This window comes from Hyaena hyaena, unplaced genomic scaffold (genome assembly GCF_003009895.1).
Source record: "Hyaena hyaena isolate Hyena2069 unplaced genomic scaffold, ASM300989v1 scaffold_1279, whole genome shotgun sequence".
Classification (NCBI taxonomy): Eukaryota; Metazoa; Chordata; class Mammalia; order Carnivora; family Hyaenidae; genus Hyaena; species Hyaena hyaena.
Window position 1 is genome coordinate 242,720 of NW_024081909.1, and position 20,367 is coordinate 263,086.

Consider the following 20,367-nt stretch of genomic DNA (forward strand, 5'->3'; position numbering starts at 1 on the left):
GAATTCATATAAATGGAATAAAACGGGATATGCTTTTTTATGTTTGTTTGTTTGTTTTTTACTCACCCTTAAATGTTCTGAGACTCACCCGTGTTGTGGGTGTATCCATAGTTTGTCCATTACTAGGTAGTATCTCATTGTAGAAATATACCACAGCCTATCCGTTTTTTTTTTTTTTAATGATAAACACCTGGCTGTAGCCAGTTTTTGGCTATTATGAAGAAAACTGCTATGAGCATTCTTCTTCAAATCTCTGTTTGCATATGTTTTCATTTCTCTTGAATAAATAACTAGGAGTATAATTGCTGGGTCATAGGTATATGCTTACTTTTATAAGAAATGTTACATATTGTTCCAAACTGATAGTACATTTTACATTCCCAATACTGTGTGTGAGTTCCAGTTGGTCTACTTCTCACTAACATTTGGTGTTGTGAGTTTTTACTTTATTTTTGTTTTTTAAAAAAATGTTTAGTGTTTTATTTATTTCTGAGAGAGAGGAAGCATGAGCAGGGGAGGGTCAGAAAGAGAGGGGGACACAGAATCTGAAACAAAATCCAGGCTCTGAGCTAGCTGTCAGCCCAGAGCCCGACACGGGGCTCGAACCTACGAACTGTGAGATCATGACCTGAGCCGAAGTCGGATGCTCAACTGACTGAGCCACCCAGGTGCCCCTGGTATTGTGAGTATTTAAAAGTTTAACCATTTTGGTGAGTGTGGAAAATTTTCCACTGTGGTTTTAATTAGCATTTTCTTGATGACTAAAGATACTGAACACTTTTCATGTGCTTATTGTCCATTCATACATGCTCTTTTGTGAAGTATCTGTTCAACTCTCTTGTCCATTTAAAAAAGTTGTTTTTTTATTACTGTGTTATAGACTTTTGTTTTTTTGGTTTTTTTTACATATCCTGGATACCAGTCCTTTGTCAGATTAGTATTTTGTTTACCTATTTGGCCTACTTATTCGTTTTCTTAATGTCATCTTTTGATAAACAAAAGTTTTAAATCTTGATATTTCTTTTTTTAATGTTTGTTTATTTTTCTTAATGTTTTATTTATTTCTAGGAGAGAGAGAGAGAGACAGCATGAGCAAGGGAGGGTCAGAGAGAGAGGGAGATACAAACTCTGAAATAGGCTCCAGGCTCTGAGCTGGCAGTCAGCACAGAGCCCGACGCGGAGCTCGAACCCACAAACCGCGAAATCATGACCTAAGCGAAAGTCGGACGCTTAACCAACTAAGCCATCCAGGCGCCCCAATGTTTGTTTATTTTTGAGAGAGAGAGAGAGACAGAGCTTGCATGGGGGGAGTGCACTGAGAGAGGGAGACACAGAATCTGAAGCAGGCCCAGGTTCTGAGCTGTTAGCACAGAACCGGATGCGGGGCTTAAACTCACGAACCACGAGATCATGACCTGAGCCGAAGTCAGAGGTTTAGCCAACTGAGCCACCCAGGGGCCCTTAAATGTTGATGTTTCTTTTATGGTTATTGCTTTCTATAACGTAAGAACTTTTTTACCACCAAGTCATGAAGATATTCTACGTTTTTACCTAAAGTTTATAATTTTAGCTGTTAGGTCTTAGTCTTTTGATCCATGTTGAATTAATTTTTGCATATAGTATAAAGAAGGGGTCAAGGTTCACTTATTTCTTCCTTATAGATATTCAGTTGTTCCTGCACCATTTGTTGAAAAGCTATTCTTTTTCCCAGTGGATTGATTTCACACCTTTGTCAAAACTCAACTTTAAGTGTGAGTCTATTTCTGACCCCTCTTATTCTGTTTCATGGGTCTTTTGTCACCTCTTAATGCCAGTACCACACTGTCTCGATTACTGTAGCTTACAAGTCTTGAAGTCAAGTGATATAAGTCTTCTAGCATTGGAATTTTAAAATCTCTTCTATTGTGCAGCTTAAATTTGAGAATTTTTAGAACATTCTAATGTGAGCCAAATTTCTAGTCCTCGCTTTCTGTCACTCTTCTCTAGGCTGACATGATAAGCCAACTAATATACTTCATCCTGTCTTCTTAGTCTGGAATCCTCTTCCTCCTCAGCTCTATGGCTGATCCATCAGAACTTCAACAATTTCTCACCTGGGTCTCCACTACTTCTAGAGAGTAAGTTCTAAATACTTAGTGTGGCCAAAATCACCCTCTGTGATTAGGTTCCCTAACACTTCATCCATTATCTTCCCCAACAAGTATCTTGAACCTCAGCCACACCATATTTGCCATTTGTGTTTTAAACTTCTTCATGTCTCTATGCCTTTGCCTGTCCTCCAACCTAAAACACGCATCCCTCGTCATTGCTTGTCATCTTCTTCCTCCCTTTCAATATGTAGTTTGGCATCATACGCCCACCTCTGCTTTGATCCCTTTATCTGGAATAGTGATCTGGCTCTGGTTCCCTCTGTGTTTGCCTTTATCATAGGCATTAGGTACTGTGTTGTGATTGTCAATCATCAGGTTGAGCAACCCCACTAAATTGTGTACTTCTTGAAGGCTGAGATTGGGTGTTTCCATCTCTTGTCCCTACTGAACACCTAGAAATGTGTCCAGCACAAATGAGGTACCTAATAAATGTTGATTCAATGAAAGAGAACTGGGCTCCCATCTGCACTATGATTTGGGGCACATTCCTTAATCTCCTTGAGCCTCTATTGCCGTATCTACAAACTGGAAATAACACCTATGCCACAAGATGGTTCTGAGATATAAGTGAGGTAATCCATGTAAAATATGTTGAGTGGACTTGGTACATGCTAAGTGCTCAGTAAATCTTGGTTCTCTCCCAACCTTCCACCAGACCCTTCAGATACCCTTCAATTCACACTTCTTTAACCTTCTTTAACTGACCACTAGGTGGCGACGGTCTCTGGCCTGACATTCAGTCCCAGAGCTGCCTCCTTAATGCCCCACCTCGGGCAGGAAAGGGAGGTATTTAATAATTTGCTGGGAGATGCAAAAAGGAGATATCTTTTTTCTACACCAAATTTTTTGCCTACTGCTACCATTCTAGATATCCCAATCATGAATTTCAGAGAATTCCTCCTTGATTTCCCATATTTGGATTATAATTTCAACGCAAGGATTTAAAGATGGAAGAAACTTAAGAATAAAAGTGGGGTGGGACACCAGGCATCTCAGTCGGCATAGCATGACACTCTAGATCTCTCGGGGTTGTAAGGCCACAACAGAGAATAAAAGGTCACTTTAAAAAAAAAAAAAGAATAAAAGTGGGGTGAAAAGAAGCTGAGTCAGAGAAGGACTGAATAATGAGTGCAATAGGAGAAATATAGGAAAGATGTTTATAGCCATATCTCATTTGACAGTGATTAGGTTGTCTCCTTTCCTTGAGTAGGCGCCCCTAGTCTTAACACTCCTGTTAGCCTCCTCCAGTCAAGAGCTCCTCATACTAGGTGGATGCAAAGAAGTAAAAGACATGATCCTTGCCCTTAAGGAGTTTATGGTCTGGTGGTTGGCACAGAACTCCCAAAACTGAGTGCTAAATTCTAGGTATTGAGGCTATCTTGAGGGCTTAGAGAGCCACCCTCAGCAGTTCACATACTGGAAATAACCCAAAAAGCCCAACAGTCCCAGTAGATTGTGAAGTATCCAAGCAAGGAGATTGCAAGCAGCCAATATAAAGAGTGAGCTAGATATGTGTGTTTAATGTGGAAAGGGATCAAAATGAGTTAATTGAAAAAAGCAAGTTACAGAACAGTATATAGTGTATGAGCTCATTTGTGGTTTTAAAGAATGTCTATTTACATCTGTTTGTCAATAAAAAAATGTTTTTAACCTTCCAAAGGAGACCCACGGAACTCTTGGTAATGGTTACTGTGAAAATAGGACTAAAGAATAAGATGTTGGAACATGGCAAATTTATTTTCACCTTCCTATGCTTTTTTAAAAAAATGTTTTAATGTTTATTTATTTTTGATAGACAAAGAATGAGCAGGGGAGGGTCAGAGAGAGGGAGTCACAGAATCCAAAGCCGGCACCAGGCTCTGAGTTGTCGTCGGCACAGAGCCCGAAGCAGGGCTCACACCCACGGATAGCCAGATCATGACCTGAGCCAAAGGTTGACTGAGCCACCCAGGCACCCCCACCTTCCTATACTTTTATATTCTTCTTGTACTTTTCTGTACTCTTTGAGGTTTTTAACTATGTATTACCATGTTTTACAATGTAAAGAGTTCACATTTGATTCCATTGTCTATAGATACTGAGCAGAGATGTTCGCTGGCCAGGAAGAAACATAGGGAAAGCAGTTTTAGGAAGATACCCTTATGAAAGAAGGAATGAAATGCCCCTCACAGCTCTCTTGGGCTATACATATGGTCACTCCAGATAGCTCTTTCCTTTTAGAGCTGCCTGAAGTCGGCTTCAATCTGATTTCATCTGGACCACAATATCAGGATCAGGGTCCTAGATAAGGAAGGAACCTAATAGGCATTCATTAAAAACAATTAGTGGGGCACCCAGGTGACTCAGTCTGTTAAACATCTGACTCAATCTCAGCTCGGGTCTTGATCTCAGGGTCATGAGTTCAAGCCCTGTGTTGGGCCCTACGCTAGGTGTCAAGCTTACTTTAAAAAAACAAAACAAAACAGGGAAGCCTGGGTGGCTCAGTCAGTTAAGCATAGGACTTCGGCTCAGGTCATGATCCCGTGGTTCATGTGTCGGCCTCTGGGCTAACAGCTCAGAGCCTGGAGCCTGCTTCAGATTCTGTGTCTCCCTCTCTGTCTGCCCCTCCCCTACTCACTGTCTCTCAAAAATAACCAAACATTTAAATAATTAATTAATTAAAACAAAAGAAAAGAAAAACAGCCAGTCCTTGCAGTGTGCCTATCACTGTATTAACCCATGAGGGCTGGATAAAGAGATAAATACGACCCTACCCCTGTCCAGAGAAACTCTCTGGCAGTGGAAATGGAGGAAATCTGAGCTATATTTCAGAGGGAAACATGACAGGCCTTGAGCACAGGCTTGCAAGATTGGACATAGGAGAGAAAGGCCTGAGGAGAAATTGGCAAAATGTCTGAAGTTTCTAGCCTAGGAGACTAAAAGCAGGTGGACTTGACCCTGAGCAAAGTGAGCCCAGAGGAAGCTCTGGTTTGAGGAAAAGGTCCAGTTCTTCTGGATTCTTCTCACTCTCATTGCCATCAATGGGACAAGTCTTCCATGCTGCTCCCCTTCCTGCCAGGGAGGGACTGGTGTGAGCACTTGGATCCCTTTCCATTCCTCCACTAGAATTTAAAAAGTGAAAATGGTGAACCCTCTCTCATCTCTAACGTCAATTTCTGGCATACCTCGACGTTGCCTGGTGCATCCCTGAACTCTGACTTTCAGACACCCAAGGCACAACCTTAAAACACCGCCCAGAAGGGGGCAGTGGCCAGAAGCACATTCACCGGGCTCTGGGAACCGCCCGCCGGCGCCTTCAGGACTCAAAGCAGCATTCCCGTGCGGGCTCGGGGCCGGGACAAAGGTCCCGCACGCAGCAGACACCTTAGAACTCCAGGCCTGGAAGCAGGGGTCCAGAGTCCCTCATCTTATTCTAAATCCCTGTTGCTCAGAATCTAAAACCCCGACTTCGTGGGAAGTCGGTCAGAAGGTATAAAAAAACAAAACACCAAACAAAACATAAATGAGCCCAGACCTCTTGGGGCGAAGTGGGGTGGCCCTTCCCCAACCCCACCCGCTGGTGACTCACCTCCCTCCAAACCAGGGCTTGCCCCTCCCGAGCCCGGTGCCAGGCAAGTAGGGCGGGGCGGGTACTAAGGTGGGTTCCATCCCCAAGCCCTACGCGGGCGGACAAGCTCCTGCGTGTCCCCGCGGGTGTCCCTGTTTACTCTGAGCCCTGGGGCGAGGTGGGGGCGGGCCCTCGCAGCCCCTCCCCCACCCCGCCCCCCTTCTCCGAAGGCCCCAATCCCTGTCTCTGTTTTACAAAGTCTCCAAATCAAACCTCAGCCTTTCCGCGTATCTTCCTTGCGGACTGGCGGCCCCTGCCCCCCACTCCAGGCGGGAGAGGCACAGTCAGGTTCCCCGAGGAAATCAGGCCTCGGCCTGGACCCCGGGTCTTGGATCCCTGGACCGAGCCTGAACTCCTAGGGCATGACACCGAGTTTCAAAGAGAAGCCCCTCAGCTCTCTTCGCCCACTGCCCAATCTCCCCTCGGCCCTTCAGCTCTCTGAAGCACGGGGGGGAGGGGGAAGGCCCAGCCTGGGGACAGGGCGCTCCAGGCCCCACATTGGCTAGCGGGTTCCGGAGACCTCCACACTCGGACCGCTGACCAGAGATCCAAATCTTGTCGCTGCTCTGACTCCCCCTCCCCAGGGCAGCGCGCCAAATCGGCGCATGCGCACTCACAGGATTGCCGCGTAGCTCTTTCTACACCCCCCCCTTTCTTTCCCCGCCCCTCTCTCCCTCCCTCCTTTGCCGGTCCCCTCCCTCTCCCCCCCTCGCCCCCCCGTCGCGGCACCTCAGTCGGGGGAACAGTGGTGCGAGCTCCAGGCCCGTGCACTGAGGAGGCGGAAACCGGGGGAGCCCCCAGAGCTCCATCAGGCCCCTTCCAAACGCTCCCCCACCCGGTCCACGCCCCCCACCCCCCTACCCCGCCTCCTCCCAATTGTGCATTTTTGCAGCCGGAGGCGGCTCGGAGATGGGGTTGTGAGCTTGGCTCGGGGAGGGGGAAAGAGGGGAGAAGAGAAAAGCAGGGGGTTGAAGGGTTTGGATTTGGGAGGAGGCGGCGGGCGCACCCCCGTCAGCAGGCCCTCCCCAAGGGGCTCTGAACTCTACCTCTTCACCCACGCCCCTGATGCTCTTTGCTTAAGGATAGGGTAAGAATAGAGGAGGAGGAGGGGAGAAGGAGGAAAAAGGGGGACCCCCCAATTGGGGGGGCGACGGCAAGAAGTAGCAGGACCAGAGGGGAGGGGGCTGCTGCTTGCATCAGCCCACACCATGCTGACCCCGCCGCCGATGCTGTTGCTGCTGCCCCTGCTCTCAGCTCTCGTCGCGGCCGCTATCGATGGTGAGTGAGATTCCGCGGCCCCCTTGGACCCCTGGGGACACCCACTCCCCAGCCCCCACTCCTGCGCTCAGATGGGGAAGGGAGACGCGGGAGGGGGTGGCTTTTGTTATCCCAGTCCAGCTGACACAGCAGCGGCCCGAATGGGGGCGGGGATGGGGGTCCGATTTGGAGGATGGGGGCCCAGGGCAAATGATGCTTCCGGGACCCCCCAGCCCAAACAAAGACCAGAGGCCTGGGAAGGGAGGAAAGGGCTCCCCTTTTTTTCTGATCCTGGGATCGAGAGGCCTTCTCCTCCTGTCTCTTGTTGGGGAGGGCCTCCGCCTCCCCTACATCCTCCCCCCCCATCTGAAATGTGAAGGAATCCGGATTTGCAATGTACGGCTGCGGGGGGGTGGGGGGGAGCTTTTGCAGTGGCCTCTGAATCTGGAAGGGGGAGCTGGGTTAGGGTTGCCCCGCTGGGCAGAGGGCAGGCAGGCCCAGGAAGGCTGTGGGTGGGGAGAGGGAGGGCCACAGGGAAGGCCCCCTGCTTGGGTGTGGAATCTGGGCCTGGGGAGTCCAAGCTTGGAGGCCTGGGTCCAGGATCCAGTGGGCTACCCTCCTGGTTTCCTAAGTGGGCACTTCCCCCTCTCAGGGCCTCTGTCAGTAGCCTGGATAGGTCTGGGGAGGGGGGGGGGGCAGCGATGCTATGTGACTTTGAATTTTCCTTCTTAATTCCTGGGAGCTTTGAGATGAAAAACGTCAGATGTCATCATTGGGGAAGGGGACTGGAGAATGGCCTGGAATGCTGAGGTGGGAGGGAGGAAGAAAGCTGCTTTCTCCCTGACTTCTGGCTTGATCACAGTTGGACTGAAAGGAGAGTTGGAGGTTGGATGGGGGTTATGGCTATGCCCCTACCCCCCAATTCTCTGATCCTTTAACAACTGTGTTTATTTCTCTCCACCATTTCCCCATCTCCCCCCACCCATACACACATACTTTGTACATTTTAGTTAGGCTTGTGCTAGAACAGTCTTTTTGGGGAAATGGGGTGTCCCCTCTCCCTTCTCTATGTCAGCTATTTTTCCCTTGCCTGTGAGTCACTGGTTCAAGTCTTGCCCAAGCTTTGAGCTAGGATCATGGGGTTGGACTGGGCTGGGCCCCTATTTGAGGAGGGTGATATCTCATCCCTTCTCGTCATTTTGATCCATCTTACCAGGGAAAAACCTGGACCCAGTACCATCATGCACCCCTCCTCCATCTTCTAAGTTTTGCCAGGTTAGGATTGGGAAAGTTTTTCTCCGAAACCAAATTATTTCTCCCTCCCCTCCCCTCTCCCCAACTTGCTTCATTTAGAGAAGAGAGGTTAGGGGATCAGGAAGAAACTGTGCCCCAAAAGACAGTATTTTCAGTAGCTCCCAGTTATGTTGACTGTCTGTTCCCTTCTCTGCCACTACCTCAGTTATCTGCCCAAGAGGAGAAAAGAGGTTTTCTCCTGAATATTCTCTAGACCAGTGCTCAGAGGCAACCCTAGCCCCAGACTTCCTTGTTATACATGTTCTTTCCTCTTTTTCTCAACCCTGTGAGGTGGGAGGGGAAACTAAGGCAGAGAGGTTTGGGTGCATGACTTCTAGGAGGAATGGAAAAAAAAATTTTAAGACAGAAAGAGAGACCCATCAGAAGCCCCACGATAGGAGGATGGAGTTAGGAAGAAGCAAGAGGAGCCTCTTTGGAGAGCAGAAAAGGTCCCCAGCCCATACGGGAATGGCACCAGGTTGCTTCACCCCAAGACTTCTGAGGTGGTTCCATTTCCCACACTACAGGTCGGTTGGTGGTGAGTGGCAGTGGGGGAGACTGGACATGTTCTCCTTAACTGTCTCCCTATCCTTTCTTAAAATTTCCACCAAGCCCACATCTGTAACCCAGCTCAAACCAAACTGTATCCAAAGCCCCAGAAAGAAGACCACTCCCCAGACACACTCTACTGCTCTTACCTTGGGAATGAAATATGAATCAATGGTTCTACCCTACTCTGAAGGAGGGGAAAGAGGGATTGCACAGAACTGTAAGGCCAGTGCTACCCGGGGCAGCCCAGAGGATTCTCTTATCTCTACCCCTGTCCTCATGCCTTGGGCCCACTGACTTCTTTTTCCAAAGAAGGAAACCTTTTGACCCCAGATACCTAACTTAGTGTCTAAACTTTCTCTCTGCCGCTATTGCAGGCCTTGCTGCTCTCCCTCTAGGGGGGCAACCCTAGGAGTCTTCCCCTCTTCTGCCTTGTCTGCTACACCTGAACTCACCCCAGGGTCCCTGTCTCTTTGGGGGAGCAATGTCACCCCTGCTAGTAAACAGAATGGAGTGTACTTGCTATCAGAGAGGATAAGGAAATAGATGAGGTGGGGAATGGGAAACCGGGTCATTGAGGACCCTGCTGAGATTAGGAACATTTTGTAGTGGGGACGGCGGCCCCAGGCAGATATGGCTCAGGGAAGGCTGACTGCCTCCTTCTCTCCACGCCCCTTTCCACACACGCCCTTGAGCCAGTTGTATTACCAGTTATCAGACAAGCTGGACAGTTGAAGTGAGTTATGAGGCTGAGGTGTTTGCCTTTTGGCTCTCTGAGAGAAGGTTCCAAACTCCTTTTTTCCCCAGTCAGACTCCAGTCCTTGAACATCTCCCCTTCCCCTGGGAGGAATATTTTGATGTTAGAGGCTGCTTTTCTTCCAATCTTGCTCCCCCTTCCTACATTTTCTCCATATATATATATATTTCCCCCCCCCCAACCTCTCCACTGTCACTGAACCTCTCTTTTTTTTTTTTTTTTAAATATTTTTTAATGTTTTATTTATTTCTAGGAGAGAGAGAGAGAGACAGCGTGAGCAGGGGAGGGTCAGAGAGAGAGGGAGTCACAGACTGAAACAGGCTCCAGGCTCTGAGCTGGCAGTCAGCACAGAGCCCGACGCGGGGCTCGAACCCACGAACCGCGAGGTCATGACCTAAGCGAAAGTCGGACGCTTAACCGACTAAGCCACCCAGGCGCCCCTGTCACTGAACCTCTCTTAAGGACATCAGCTGGGGTCCTGGCTAGAGCCAGATCCTGTCCAAATCCCCCCAACACTTCAAAACTCCTTCCTTTAGGAAGCCCTTCTTTACTCAAGTCAAACATTCTTTCCTCCTGCTGTGCTTTCACCTTTTGCACATCAGAACCCCAAGCCTAGGGCATATTGCCCCTCAGTAGTCTCTTGTCAGGGTCCCCCCACTCTGTGGACTCTCTGGCATTCAAGCCTTCTGGCTCTGCATGGCGGGTTCACTGCCCTTGGGGAATCTGGGTGCAGCTGATTGGGGCAATGCAAGAGTCCTTGACGTGGTGGAGCTGGGTGCCTGTGGGAGCATTTGGAGAACTTAGTTCCACCCCACTGTGTTTAGTCCCAGATTTCAGCCCAGTTAGCAGGATCCTGCATTGTTTGGGGAAGGAAGCAGTTGGCTTTGGAGTGCTTCCGGTGCAGTGGCCCCAGGCAGTAGTGTAAAAACTCCCCAGGATAGTGGGGGCGGGGGTGTTGAGGTGTTTGTCACTCTTGCTCCCTCGGGGGAGATGAGAGTCTCTCCCAGGCCTTGGCTTCCCTGGTTGAAGAGCTCCAGTCTTCTTCCCCTACCTCCCTATTCTGTGGGAATACCTTAACTCTTGTCTGGGTATCCCTTGGGGCAGACACTGCTACGGCAGCGACTCTGTCTCCGTAAATCAGGATATATGCTGTCCCCACCCTACTCTGAGTCTCGGGGGCTTGTTTTTTCTGGGTTAATCCCAAGACAACTGTGCCATTATCTTGGCAACCTCTGGCCTGAGACCCCTTCCTGTCTATTTTTCCTCTGTCCGCTGTCATTGGTGTGTGCTCTCTCAGCCTCTCTGAACCTCTGTGTCTCATCCTTCTGGTTCATCTCTGTCTGGTTGTCCGCCCTTTGTGGCATTCTCTGTCTATCTCTTTTAGTCTCCATTGCTTGATTTGTCTCTGCCTGTCCCCATCCGCCTCCATCCAGGCCTGTTGGTGTCCTCAAAACTCCCCGGGAACACACATCTCTCCTGGGCTTTCCCACATGCTCTGTTTCCCACCTCGCCATTTTGGAAGTGTTCTTCCCCTCGCAGGTCAGAGTTGGAATGTCCAGTTCTGCAGTTCCCCCTACACTTTCCTCCAAATCTCTCTCTCGTTTTCCCCCTCCACTACTTTTAGGAATGGATTTGGGAGAGAATGTTTCTAGAGGAAGGGACTTGATACCCTTTGTGAGCTGAGTTAACAGGGGAAAGGAGATATTTCAGAAGGAAAGGGGGAAGTTAGACTTCTGGCAGGACTTCCTCATGACCTGAGAACTGGAGAAAGGTGTGGGGAACAGGTCAGGAGCTTAGAGCTTCTCCTGCTGAGCATAAGCCATGTGTGTGTGCTGGGGGGTAGGTGGAGAGGGCTTATAAAGGCTTGGTGAGAGATATGATGACCTCTGGAGGCATTCGAAGGGTTGAATTTTGCCTGTGGGGAAAGGAAAAGATGGTAGGGAGGTCACTGGTCAGGCTAATGTCCTGCTGAGTCAATATTGACTCAGGATGGAGAGAGAGACCCTTCCCCTCCCCTGGCAGTCCAAGCCATCCCGTCTGTACGTCTGTCCAGGCCGCAAAGCAGAGGCCCAGACTCAGGAATGACAAAAATGTGTCTGAGCCTCACTGAGCTGCGGGAAGGAGCCACCGGGTAACACCCAAAATACATAAAATTCAGTGAAAAGCTCTCGGTTTGGGTCTGGGAGGCCCTGCTGCCCCACCCCGCTATGTTTGAAAGTTTAGATTCCTGCAGGCTCTGCCCCCCAGCCCCTGGCCACGCCGGGCTTCTCTGTTCCCTTAGATATCTCATGTGGTTCCCTTTAGAAAATATCCGCCGGCTAACACAGCCTATCTCTCTCTCTGCTGTGTCTGCTCATGAAAAGGGCCTCAAGGGTCTCCTTCATGCTTTCCTGGCCTCAAGTCTCCTGGTCTTTTAGGAAGCGCCATCCGAGGTGAGGTCGTAGCTCCCTGCCTCGCCCTCCTTTGCCCCCTAGGGTTTCAATGGATGGGTCTCCTCCTCTGGAGAAGACTCCCTCAGGATTTGTTCTTTTCTGTCATCCTCTCTTCTCTGGCCAGGCACTCTCGCCCCACTTCCCCACCCCACCCCCAAGGTCCCAGAATGGGACAGAGGACAAGAGCCAAGGCTCAAGCAGGGCAGTGGGGTCCGTGTTGTGTCTGGACACACACACAAGCCTACACCTCCTGTCCTGGCTCCAGCTTGGTGGCCCTGGGGGCCATGGCTGGGCTGGGTGCCTGGGTTTGAGGGGGGGCAGGGGTGTTGGCCAGAGTTAGCATGGCGGTCACATTCATCTCCAGGCAAAGCTGAGAACAGACGGCCCCTGTGTCCTGGCGTTCTTGCTGCAACCTCACTCACTCTCCTCCCTCTCCAGTCCTCTCCTCCTTCTCCTCCTTCCTCTGTCTTCCCTCTCTGTTCTGTTCTTGTCCCTCTCCGCCTCCTCCACCACCCCCTCCTCTCTGAGGAGCCCTGAAGGTCACTGCCACCCCCTATAATCTCTTTCCCATTCCTAGTGCCAGAGGACCAAAATATTCTCCCTGCCGGTTCCTTTTCTTCATCTTTTTTCATCTGGCTCCATCCTCATGGTCAGTGAGGAAACCACCTGTTCAGTTACTCTTCGCTCTGTGCCTCAATTTCCTCATCTGTACGATGGAGATTGCAACGGTATACCCACCTCCCAGGGTTTCGAGGGTCTAAATGAATTAACATGAACAAAGTGTTTCAGGTTTGAAAAGTGTTAGTTAGCTCCTATTATTAGGAAGCCCCAGTTCTCATGAGGGGTGGGAGGCAGGGGAAGCTAGTGGTTGCTCCTGAACATAGGCCGTGTTGTTCCCTCACCTAAGCAGCAGGCCACAAAGATGGGTTTTGTGGGTGCTAGTGTCAGATGCAGAAGGCTCAGCTGAGGGGAGTGGGGTTGGCTGGCAGTTCTAAGCAGATTACAAGTGCCCTACCCCACCCCCACTGCAGCTCCCTCCCACCTCAGAGGGAGGCTTCTCTTGGCTATGTAGACTGCCCCAAAGTAGGTTATTTGTTTCTTTCCTCCACACTCCCCCTGAAGGAAATCAAAGACAGGCCTCAGCCTTCAAACTCTAGATTCCTGGGGCTTTCTCCACCATCCCTGACAGGAAGGAAGTACTTTCACATATCTGTCCAAGATCCTTGTGCTGCCTGGTCCCTTGGGAGCAGTGCAGCACCCCCAGGTCCCTCTGCCCTAGGCCCGAAGAGGTTCTGCAATGGGACAGGGGCCCTGGGTGCTCCTCTTCCTTTCCCTTCCCCATCCCCCATCCTCCCCCTCCACAAGAGCACATCTGGTTTGTGAATCTCTCTCATTCCAGCTTTCTGAGTTTGCCAGCTGCTGTTTCCTCTGCGGAGTTCAGGCCAAAAATGGGGGTGGGGACAGCTTGGGGGGGGCAAAGTGAGGGCCAATGGAGGGGGGATCGTGGCTGGGACACGGAATGGAGGGGAGGTTGGAGTGGCCAACCAGTGACCTCACGGGGCTGTGAGTTCTGCCTTGAGGAGGAGTGGGGGCGTGGACTAAATCCATGTGAAGGGGTGGGGGTGGCATGGGGGCCGTTTCTGGGCTCCAAACAGCCCATCTGCCTCTCTAGTCCCATTCCAGCCCCTTCTACCCACCCCCAGCCAGTCTCGGCTGGCCAGGGGAAGAGGACCGGTCTCCGGCATGCTAACTAGGCTGGCGGGCTGTTTCCCCGGGAAGACCTCACAGCTGGCCCAGTGGGGCAATGAACTCAGCATTATCCACCTCCTCAAGGGGCCTTTATTCCCTGTTCAGGGTGGGAGGTAGGGGAGGGGGACGCCGCGGGTGGGGGAGCCAGGCCAGGCCATCCTTGATGTGTTTCCTGAACTCGGCTCTCATCCTGGCCGGGGGCCTGGGTGCTGTCCCTTCTGCCAGAGATGGGGGTTAGGGAGGGAGGCCATCGTCTCCGTGTGGCCCTCTACAGACTCTATCCCTTCCTGCTCAGAGCCCTGACATACTTTATTTATACTCCGTCCCAGCCCTGAGCTCATTCTGCCCTGCATTTGGGTTAGTTGTGTACAGCTGTCTTCCCAGGGGGGCTGGGGCTCCCAAGGGGGCATCTCACTCCTCCTTGGCACCCCAGGCTGGTCTTCAGTGCATACCAGCTGAATAGGGATGGAATTACAACAGGCCAAGGAAAAGGCGATGGTGGGCTGGGAGACTGGGAACCCAGCCCTGGGTGGGGATGAGGGAGAGCAGGGAACTTTTCTTCCCGTGGAGGACACGGTGACAGGGTTGGAAGGAACAGCCCCTGAGGATCTCTTCGTGGGAGTGGGGAGGCTGATGTGGACTGCACTGGTTAAAAGCTTAGCATTGGCTCAACTGGTTTGAGTCCTGGTTTTGTCACTTGCCTGCTATGTGATCCTACCTTCTCTGGGGCTCGGCTTCCTCATCTATGAATGATGGTATTACCTATTTTGTTATATTTGGGGAGGATTAAGTGAGATGATACATGGAAAGAACTGCTTGACTACAGTTCCTGTACATACCGAGCCCACAGTAAGAGTTAGTGTTACCATTCTTAATTCTTTGGAGAATGAGGCAAGAAATCAGGGCAGGAGCAGAGGAAGGTGAAGAGGGGGTGAAGGACAGGGCAGAGAGGTCCTAGATGTAGTAACTTCAAAAGTTAGCTGGGCTCAAACTGGCTCCCACTCACCCTGCTGCTGCTGCTCTCGGGCTGTGGCATCCTGCGCCGTCTTCTGTGTCTCTTATCTTGGACGACATCTACTGAAAGTCCTCCTTGAGGTTTAACCAACAAGGGGAGCTGTGGCTTTAGAGAATGGAGGTGGAGGGAGGGCTCCGCACCGTGCCCTACCTTGCCATCCTATACTTCTGCTGATGCATTCCCCAAGCCATCACTGTGCCGAGGGCACCCCCCACTACTTCCTGTCTGGGGGCCGGGTGGTTAGGAGCTGGAGATGGGCAGGGTGATGGGTTTCAGGAACCAAGAGCGCCGCAGAGGGCAGACTGAACAGAGAGGTTAGAAAAGAGCAGCTCTTAGGGTGCCTGACTGGTTTGATGGGTAGAGCATGGGAATCTTGATCTCAGGGTCGTGAGTTCAAGCCCCACATTGGGCATAGAGCTTACTCAAAAAAAAAAAAAAAAAAAAAGCAGCCCTCAGCTTCTAGTGGGAGGGAAAGAAAGATAAAGAGGAAAAACTCTCAAAGGCCTAAATGCCTGATCCTACACCATCACTCTCAGTCAGCAAAGCTGGGGCTGCTGGAATCTGACCAGAGTAATGCAGAAGAGCAAGGGCTTTGATCCTGAGAACCAGAGAGGCACACTAAACAAGCAGCATCTGGGATGGGGTGGGCAGGCCGTACAATACGTTCCCTGCATCCTTTCCCACCCCCTCCCCACCACAGGTACACGGTATTTCAGGAGTGGCCCACAGCCACCTGCTGCCCTAGGTACCTGGACTGTAGCTCAGAGTATGGGCCAGATGGGACTCATGCTGGGAAAGAAAGAGGAGCTCTAGGGACTTTAAGGCCATAGAGTTGGCCTCCACCTTTCATTTATACCCTTGTTTTCTTTCCTTACTCCTAGCCCCTAAGACTTGTAGCCCCAAGCAGTTTGCCTGCAGAGACCAGATCACCTGTATCTCCAAGGGCTGGCGGTGTGATGGTGAGAGGGACTGCCCGGATGGATCTGATGAGGCCCCTGAAATTTGTAAGTACTCTTTCTGATCCCTTCCCCCAAACCCCTTTCCCTTTTGGCTCAGGGAGTTTGGGATAAGGACAACTGATCTCTAGCCTGGTGTGGACCTTGCTCTGTGATTGTTTGACCATGACACAGCTAAAACTATCCTCTCCCCCTCTTCAAAGTGCCCGGCACGGTGCGTGATGTGCTCAGAATGACACATCTGATTGCTCCCTTAGCTGCTGCACCCCCAAGCCTGCCAGAGACTCTGTTGTCCAGCTTTGCTGGAAGGAGAGAGACCAGCTTCCCTTCCCCTCTTGCTCAGTCCCCTTCTTCCCACCTCTGAGACTTCTGACTCTTTATAAGTACCCCCAGGTCTTGCCAGGTCTTCTTCCTGTCCTCAGGTTCCCAGGCCAAAGGCCACTGGCTCTTGCTCAGTCTCTGTACCAGAAGCCCCACCCCTGTGCGTTTCCCGCCACCCCCGCCTTCCCCTGCCCCAGTAAGTGGTGTAATCAGAGGCAGCTGTTTAAACTGGGAGAAAGGTCCGCACCCAGCCTTTACCCTGCCAGTGGGGGGTGGAGGACTTGCTGGCGGGACCCCAGAGTCCTGGGCAGCTGGCGAGTCTTGGGGTCTCCACCTTCAGCCTCTCCCTGCTTGGCTAATCTGGGCCAGGGTCTAGGAGACCCTGCATTCCTAGGTCTGTCCCTGTTCTCTCTCCCAGGTTTATCCTGCTCTAGCTCCCTCCCCTGTCCTCTCCCTATATCCTCGCCCACAATGCTCAGGAGTCATTTTACAGCCAGAAAGGGAGCCACCACTTCTCTCTGTCTCTTCTCTTCCCTTGAGGGGTGGGGCCGGGGATATTCTTCAAGTGTTTCTATCATGAGGGGAGTTCAGCCTCAAGATTCTTCTTGTCTGATGCCACCTTTATGCCCTACATTTTTTTACCCTGATGCTTGATGTGGGGGTAATGAAAGCCATGCAGAGGTTCCAGCTCTTCCTTCAGTTTGACGTAAACCTCACCTAATACACATCCCCACATTGCTCCCACTCATATAGCCTCCCAGACCCATCATACTCTGGGCCCTGATACATTCCCCCCGTCCCCCCCCACACACACACACACGGGGCAGATGGCAGCATAGACACATTCTTATAGCAACACAGAGTCAACACTCTCAAACGGGGATGCAGAAGCCCAACCTCAGACAGACACCCCAGACTCACTCCAGAAGGCCATGGAAATGCACAGACTGAGGCCAGAAGCACCAGCACACAGAGACGTGCAGACATACCCTCACTCCAAGCTCCTCACTTCTCCCCTCCCTCACCTGTATACGTGTACTCCTCCCCAGGCACACGTGGATAGATGTACTCACGTGCAGACACTCTCGCATACACCCTGTCCTGGCATGGGAGCCAGTGTGCAGTGGTCTGTCTCCTAGCCCACGGGCTCAGCCAGCATCCTAACTGGGTGGCCTCCTTAGGATTCCCTGAGGAGCTCTACCCTTCTCGCCCTGGCCCATCTTCCTGGGAAACAAAGGAAGTACCAGAGACATCATCAGTGGGCCACAACCCTTGATGCTTCCCAAATCCTTCCACTAGGCAGCCTGCTCTGGGGTTGGGCATCTATAGTGGTATCATCCAATAGAAATATAATGCAAGCGGGGCACCTGGGTGGCTCAGTCGGTTGAGCGTCTGACTTCGGCTTAGGTCATGATCTCACAGTTCTTGGGTTCGAGCCCCGCATCGGGCTCTGTGCTGACAGCTAGCTCAGAGCCTGGAGCCTGTTTCAGATTCTGTGCCTCCCTCTCTCTCTGATCCTCCCCTGCTCATGCTGTATCTATCTCTCTCTCAAAAATAAATAAAATATTTAAAAAAAAAGAAATATAATGCAAGCCACATATGTGATTGTTGAAATTTTCTAGTAGCCACATTAAAAGAGGTAAGAGTAGTTCAGTGAAGTCAATTTTATTTTTTTTTAATTTTTAATAATTTATTTATTTTTGAGACAAGAGAGACAGCATGAGTGGGGGAGGGGCAGTGAGAGAAGGAGACACAGAGCCTGAAGCAGGCTCCAGGCTCTGAGCTGTCAGCACAGAGCCCGATGCAGGCCTCGAATCCACAAACTATGAAATCATGACCTGAGCCGAAGTCGGATGCTTAACCGACTGAGCCACCCAGGCACCCCCAATTTTAATTTTATATTACCCAATGTATCTGAAATATTATTTCTGTATATTAACCATATAATAGTAATGAGATCTCTTGCATTCTTTTGTGTGTATGTGGTATTAAGTCTTTTATTTTTTTAATTTTTCTTTTGGTATTAAGTCTTTAAAGCCAGGGGTGCCTGGGTGGTTTAGTTGGTTGAGCGTCTGACTCTTGATTTCAGTTCAGGTCATGATCCCTGGGTCATGGGATTAAGCCTTGTGTCGAGCTCCATGCTCAGCATGGAGCCTGCTTAAGATCCTTTCTCTCTCCCTCTGCCCCTCTCCCCCACTCATGAGCTCTTTCTCTCTCAAAAAATAAAAAATAAACAAAATTTTAAAAAGCTTAAGTCTTTAAAGCCAGTGTGTATTTTATACTTACAGTTTGAACTAGTCACATTCCAGGTGCTCAATAGCCACGTATGGCTGTTGCTATGTGTTGGACGGTGCAGCTCCAGAAACCTAGTCTGGCTTTCAGCCCCGGCTCTGTGCCCTAGGGAGCTATGGGAAGAGAGTGTTCTTTAACAGTTGAGCGTCTCTGCCACAAACTCTGCTTTCCTTGGCTCATCAGAACCTTTCACCTCTAAATCTTGGCCCATCTGCTGAGTGTACAGTGTGGAGGTGTTGGGGTCCATAGGTATCGGGCATTTGGGGAGCAGACTGTGCTGAAGGCCTAGCTCTCGCCTCTGCCTGGCTCCTCCCAGATGTGTGACTACCATTGGGAATGATGACAAAGAGCTCTAGGTGGAAAAATCTAACCAGCCCCTGAGGCCTCCTGAGATTAAGAAATGTGGGTATCTGAAACCCCAGTCTCGGTGTCCTCATCCCCTCTCCTGGTAAACAGCTGGCCAGACAGCCAGTGTAGCCAGCTTGTTCATGTTAGCCCTCCCATCTGCCCCCAGGTCCACAGAGTAAGGCCCAGCGATGTCAGCCAAATGAACACAATTGCCTGGGCACGGAAATGTGTATTCTCATGTCCCGCCTCTGCAACGGGGTCCAGGACTGCGTGGATGGTTCGGACGAGGGGCCCCACTGCCGAGGTAAGGGGTCTTCCACTCCTCCTGCTCCAGGATATGGATGCAATGAGTTCTCAGCCGGGCCTGTGATGGCTCTGGAGCCCCACTGTCCGAGGACTGTCCCCACACCTTCAGTGGGGATGAGGCCTTGTCCTGCTCCCATACACAGATTTGCCACCAGATAGCAATCCAAAACAGTGGGCCTTTGGGCTTGGAGCTTGGTCAACAGCCCTGGGGGGATCAGTGTGGGCGCTGGCCTGGACACTTCTCTTTGGCTGTGTGTGCTTGGGCTAGTCACTACCTCTCTCCAAACCCCAGCATCCCACCTGCAAAATGAGAGCTTTGCACTAGGTCAGCATTTTCATACCTTGTTGTTGCAGATAGTAGGGTCCTTTCTTACATGAAACCTGAGTGTGAACAGGGAAGAGCAGATGCTGTGAGTGAAGCTGAGGGTGGGGATGTGGAGTTTGGTTCACCTGCCACCCCATCAATGCCCCGGAAGCCATCCCCCAGGAAGTGCAGATCTTTGTGACACTCTGAAGCTGTTTGATGGGAGGTCATCCAGGCTGAGGAGGGAACGTTAGGATGATAGGTCCCTTCCTGCTGTAGCTCAGGTCACCAGCCCTGCTATTCTTCCCCCAAAGGTCCCTGTAAGCCAGGGAGAGTCAGGGTCACGTGTGAGCGATGGGGGAGGATTCCGTCGGTAAGGCAGAGCCTCAGATGTGTGAGGCAGGGAATAGGGTATAGTGACTTCTCCCTTCTTTTGAGCTCAAGGTCTCCAGAGCCTGAGCAGGTCCCTGGGTGAGGGTGGCGTCCTGGCTCATACGCATGTCAGAAACATCTGCCTGTGGGAGGAGACACATCTGGATCCTGTTCACTGAGGCCAGGGAGTGTGGAGCAAAGGAGTTTGTGGAAGACTTTTATCCTTTCCTTGGGTTGATTTTGCATGTTTTTGTCAGGAGCTCCCAGGATATGATGCAGAGCTTCGGCCTAGGGGCTGACTTTAATTACCGTGCCCATCCCATCTTAGCGCATGGTACATGTTCAGGTTTGCTTCCTTTTGAGTACCTTGTTAGCATCAAAAACAACAAAGAAACCCAGAGAACCTAGGGTCTGGACTCCCTGCTCTGATATGACAGAAGTTGGGCCTCCTTATCCTCTGCATGTCCAAAAAAGAAATTCTTCTCTAGATTTTCCAGAACAAACAATACCGCCCCCCCCATCTCCATCCTTTGTGGGGAAAGGCTGGACAGGCAGCACATTTGGGCTGTTGGGTGGAGGTGGTGAGGAAAAGAAATAACCGGGGCCTGGCCCCCCAGCCCAGCTCCTCCTGGCAGGCTTAGTGCCTCTAAACGTCTTAG

General features: G+C 50.9%; 1 protein-coding gene across 1 annotated transcript in view; it reads left to right on the forward strand.

Annotated features, from left to right (window-relative positions):
- Nucleotides 1–6,786: 6,786 nt before the first annotated feature.
- Nucleotides 6,787–20,367, forward strand: part of LRP1 (LDL receptor related protein 1) — an 81,050-nt gene continuing 67,469 nt past the window's right edge. The window contains exons 1-3 of the mRNA XM_039223123.1: nucleotides 6,787–7,035; nucleotides 15,691–15,813; nucleotides 18,893–19,030. Coding sequence (XP_039079054.1) covers nucleotides 6,966–7,035; nucleotides 15,691–15,813; nucleotides 18,893–19,030 — 331 coding nt within the window. The 5' untranslated portion in view covers nucleotides 6,787–6,965. The remainder of the gene's footprint in view (nucleotides 7,036–15,690; nucleotides 15,814–18,892; nucleotides 19,031–20,367) is intronic.